This window comes from Coffea arabica, chromosome 4e, assembly GCF_036785885.1.
Source record: "Coffea arabica cultivar ET-39 chromosome 4e, Coffea Arabica ET-39 HiFi, whole genome shotgun sequence".
In the NCBI taxonomy this organism is placed as follows: domain Eukaryota; kingdom Viridiplantae; phylum Streptophyta; class Magnoliopsida; order Gentianales; family Rubiaceae; genus Coffea; species Coffea arabica.
Genome location: NC_092317.1, coordinates 14295666 through 14301068, shown reverse-complemented (window position 1 = coordinate 14301068; position 5403 = coordinate 14295666). Strand labels below are relative to the sequence as shown.

The following is a 5403-nucleotide window of genomic DNA, read 5'->3' as shown; positions in this document are numbered from 1 at the left end:
TAAAGACTGCTCGTTAATTAAACGAGCCGAGCCGAGCTCGGCTCGCGGGCTACCCGAAAGGCTCGAATTTGAGGGATAAAAATGTCAATTCATTAATTATGGCTATTTCAGTAAAATACTTCCATCTATTTCCAGAGTCAAACTCCCAAATCCCTAATCCTTCATTCGCTCATTCTTCTTCCGCCTTCACCTCTGGGCTTTTGCCTTCTCTTCGGCTCTGCTCTCTTCCGTCCAGACTTTGGCCCGTCAGGCGTCAACCCTAAATCACCAATTCACCCTTCGGTAATAGCTCTAGCAGGGAGCATCAGCAATCGCTCTTCAGAGGAGCTGACTTGTCGCACCAGCCCACCGCCTTGGTTGCACAAACACCAGCCGCCACCTGGTGAACCCGTGTATTTTTCTGTACTTGATTTCTGATTTTGGAGTTACGTACATATAGAGCTGAGATCCAAAAAAAAAAATTAAGGTGCATTATCTTCTTCTATTTGGTAATTAGGATTTAAGGATTTTGGTATTTTGCTAAAATATTGTGCTTTTGAGGCGTTATTGGGATGTGGGTTTTGTCTGATACTCTCTATATTCGTGTGGAAGCTGACAAATGATGCAATGGGCTTCTGCGTGGACTTTTTAGATTGTGGAGACAGGTAGTATTTTGTGAAATCTTAAAAGATCTTTTGTGACAAAATGCAAGTCATAAAATGATCTCTGTCGAGATAACGTGACTTTGGATCTAACATCTTTCCGGAGCTGAAGCGTGCCATTCCTTGGGTTTTGATGTTAGTTATTGTCCTTGGTCACTAGCTAGAATGGCACTTAAACAAGTCAGTTGTTCAACCAGGTCAATCTCGAGGTTGATTTGGGGCATTGATGGTCGGTTATGGATCCTGTATGAGTTCTGTTGTGCATATACTGAAAAGTTCGTGTTTTGATTTGTCCAATTTCTCCATCAGCCATGTATCAAAATTCCACCTTCTACATTAACTGCAATTAACAAAGAGCAGACATCGTCAAAGTATTGCCCCATCTATATCCCAAAACGTTTTATTGTTATTTTTTCCTGACATTTTTACTCTTTCAGTTGAGTTGGTTTCTTGTTTGCAACTTTTAGTGCAGTGTTGTGTGCAGTTTGACAAGCTAACTGACAAAATAACAACAGTTCTGCATTGTAGATTGTGTATTGGATTGGGACTCATTTGGTGTTCTTGACTTTTGATGGATCTTATAGTATGTTTGTTATCCTTCTGAATTTGTTCAAACAGTATATTAATTTGAGTTACTCATATATTTTAGATATGACAAACTTGGAGGTAATTACTCTCTTCACACCGGAGGCTGATGGTAGTTTGAATGATTTATCCTAGTTGACAACTCTCAAGTCATTGGATTTGGTTGCTTCCTGAATTATTGCAGTGCTTAGACTAAGGATGGTTAGAAATGAGCCTTCTTATGTTCTAAACCATCTGGATTTACGTTATTTTATTGGTAGCTCTGGATCATGCTAATTCTTGTGTTCTTAACTTGTATCTGGCTTACTGAAAATGATGTAGAACAAGATGGGTAAGAGCTTGCCTTACTAGCAGTAGCGCAAGAATGAGGGGATTGTAGCCTGTTTTGGGGGCTGTGAAGTGTGAACTATACCCATGAACAGTAACGTGGGTGGAGAAGAGGGGAAGAAGAAGAGAATTTAGGGAGAAGAAGAACAAAGGAACTAATAAACCAAAACTCAATGTTTATTCATCAGTTCTCTCTCTAGCATGACCAACTAGATGAATTGATTGCTTAATCAGTTTATGTAGATTGCTTGGTGTCAAGTGGATTTGGCCTTCAATATGAGCAGTAATTATTTTCTCATATTGTAATAGATAATTGAAATTATTGGAATTTTTTTATTTATAATGAAATTTGACATGCAACCTTTGATTTATAATTATGCCTTAAATTTTTTTCTTAATATATAGGTATGTACAGCCCTCTTAATTCCCACCAAGGTTCATCTTCAAGTCCTGCTATGGAACAATTAAATGAAGTAGTAGATCAAGAACTGGATATTGAAGAAAATCCGGATGAGATGACTGAAGATGAGTTAGAAATAATAGAAGAACATGACAATGAAGGAGGAGGAGTAGGAGAGCAAAAAGGTGATGGCGGAAATGAAGAACCAGCAATGCCCTTTGAGAAAAAGCAAAGGAAAAAGAAATCAACGGTGTGGGACGATATGAAAATTGTGAAGTTAGACAATGGAATAGAAAAGGTGCAATGCAATCATTGTAAGGAGTTATTTGCCAAGAGTACAACTGGAGCTACATCTCAACACAAGCGTCATCTAAATGCATGTTTACAAAAGAAGATGGCAATGGGAGAGCAAAATAGGATAAAACAGCAAGTGTTGTCTTTTACCGAAGGGCCATCCGATGGAATTACTTCGATCACAAATTTTTCATATGACCATGCCAAGGTACGGGAGCTTGCTTCTCATAAGGTGCTTGCACATGAATACGCATTTTCTATGATGGATCATGTTGTATTCAATAAATTTATGAAAGCTGTGTCCCCATTTTATAAAAAGATTACCCGACAAACTGTCAAAGAGGATTGCATTTCTACTTATCAACTTGAAAAAAGAAAGCTGAAATCTGTATTAAAGAGTGCTAGTCGAGTTAGCATAACTACAGATTTATGGAAATCTGGTCAAAAAATTCAATATATGGTTGTAACAGGGCATTTTGTTGATTCTGATTGGGCGTTACAAAAACGTGTGTTGAATTTTTGTAATGTGCCACCTCCTCATACGGGAGTAATTATTGCTGATGCTTTGAGTAAATGTTTTATTGATTGGGGGATCGAGAATAAAATTTCCAGCATCACGGTAGACAATGCTTCTTATAATGATGCTTGTGTTAGGAGACTTAGGGAGGATTTTTCTCTAAGAAAGAGGTTAAGTATTGCTGGAAAAATTTTTCATGTGAGGTGTTGTGCACATATACTTAATCTTTTAGTGCAAGATGGCCTCAATCAACTAGGTGATGTGATTGATACTGTTAGAGAGGGGATCAAGTACTTGAACAACTCTGAGGGTCGCCTAAATCAATTTGCCAAAATTGCGAAACAACTACAGTTGCCCTCTAGGAAATTGATTCTAGATTGTCCAACTAGATGGAATAGCACATATCTCATGTTGGCTTCGGCTTTAGACTTCAAGGACGTTTTCCCAAGATATGAGGACATTGACCCTGGGTTTCACTATGTTCCAAGTGATTACGAGTGGTTGCAAGTAGAAGAAGTGTGTCGATTTTTGGGTATTTTTCATGAGATCACTGACATGATTTCTGGATCCGACTATCCAACTTCTAACATCTTTCTTGTGGAGCTTTATAGGATTAAAGAGCTTTTAAATGAAAAAGCTCTTGATATTTCTGATCAAATTAGGGCCATGGCTTTGAGCATGTCAGTAAAATTTGACAAATATTGGGGAGAAACCAATGTGTTGCTTTCGTTAGGTGCTATTGTTGATCCAAGGTACAAAATGGTACTCATTTATCATGCTTTTCCGATTATTTATGGTGAGGAAGAAGCTGCTGTGAAAATTGATGAAATTAAACAGCTTCTTTATGAGCTTTACAATGAATATGTTGATACTCACTTCTCCTCCCTTGCCGAGGAACCACCGAGGCAGTCGGTAAAGCGTAAACATAAGGAAGTGAGTAGTTCTTCGGCTCAATCTCAGAGGAATGTTAAGAAACTTGGACTTCCAATTCTTACTGGCAAGGAAAAATTTCAAATGCATGTTAGTGAAATTGACAAGGCGCCACCTGAAAAATCAGATTTAGATATTTATTTAGAAGAAAGTAGGTATGCTTGTGACGCATCTGCTAATTTGGATGTCTTGGGGTGGTGGAAAGGAGAAAGATGGAGGTTTCCAATATTGTCAAGGATGGCCAGTGACTTACTTTCTATTCCAGTTACAACTGTGGCTTCTGAATCTACCTTCAGTGCTGGGGGAAGAGTAATTGATGATCGGCGAGCTTCTATGTCTGTTGAGACAGTGCAAATGCTACTTTGCGGTAGTGATTGGATTCGCAATCTTCATGGAATAAAAACCAAGTCTCGTGTAAGTGTATTACGCTTTCTAGTAGTAATATGTGGTTAATTGATTATTTTACTTCATCTTTTATCTCTATAGCTCATTTTTAGAGAATATCATGACTTTGAGTCTTTGACATTTTTATTTTGTAGGATCAATCTGATGTTGCCAAGTCATCTACGTATCATGAAGTTGAGCTTCCTCAAAATTGAAAGAATGCTAAATTTTAGAAATTGCTGCTGCTGTCCTTTGGTATTCTACTTCATTTTTTTAGCTCAGTAGCTCTTATTTTTAGAAAATATCATGACTTTTACATTTTTATTCTGTAGGATCAATCGGATGTTGTCGAGACATTTTACGTGTCATGAAGTTGAGCTTCCTCAAAATGAAGACTAAATTTTAGAAATTGCTACTGCTGTTGCTCTGTAGCTCTTGTTGTTTGCTGTCTTTTAGACTTGATTATTGCTTTGATGTTTGTTGTACGTGAACAAAATATGAGTACTTGACTACTTGTGAATTCTCATCAGCAACCATGGCTGAGGTACTATGAATGCCAAAGTGAATTCTCATCAATTTAGAGGAGTAATTTTCACATTTCTAAGTTGCTGGACATTCATACCAAGTCAAACACGGCTCTTTTGACTGTTGGACTGATAGAAAATTACATATGCTCTCTTTTGGTGGGACTGCTTGATCTTTTCTCTTTTGCTAAATTGGATTAAATCCATAATCCCCACTCAGCAACAAATATGTATGCCAAATTTGCATCTTCTGAATGGTTACAGACTTGCAGTGAACAGATGGCTGCTATGGTAAATATTTCGAGCTCGAGTTCGAGCTTAACGAGCTCGACTCGATTGTGTTAAACGAGTCGAGCTCGAGCCGAGCTCGAGCTAAATGTAGAGCTAACGAGCTCGAACTCGAGCTAGTTATTCGACTCGACAATGTTATCGAGCGAGCTCGAGCCAGCTCGAAATTCGTACAAATCGAGCTCGAACCACTACTACTCGGGCTCGGCTCGACTCGAATAACAGCTCTAGGTGCAGAGTACACCATCCGCCTACCTAAGGAAATCGATCCTAATCCTGCAAGGAGATGTGGGATGCCGCCCACGAAACAAGAAAAAACAGGGTAAAATAATGCATGCACGTATGAGGTGCTACCTTTTGAGAGGAGGGATTATTATACCATCAAATGCGAGTGAAGGTTCTAGGGTGACTACCCCCTACCCAACAATGCAAGCGCGATACAAATAAAAGCAAAGAAACAATCCTTTCATCATATACATGGTGTGCGAGGAGTGATTACACGCGTGGTAGATG

General features: G+C 38.7%; 1 protein-coding gene across 1 annotated transcript; it reads left to right on the top strand.

Moving 5' to 3' along the window:
- The first annotated feature begins 1960 nt into the window (after window positions 1–1960).
- On the top strand, window positions 1961–4147 carry LOC140005490 (zinc finger BED domain-containing protein RICESLEEPER 2-like). The gene has a single exon (XM_072046490.1). It carries the CDS (start codon window positions 1961–1963, stop codon window positions 4145–4147), a length of 2187 nt encoding a protein of 728 aa, XP_071902591.1.
- The last annotated feature ends 1256 nt before the right edge of the window (window positions 4148–5403 follow it).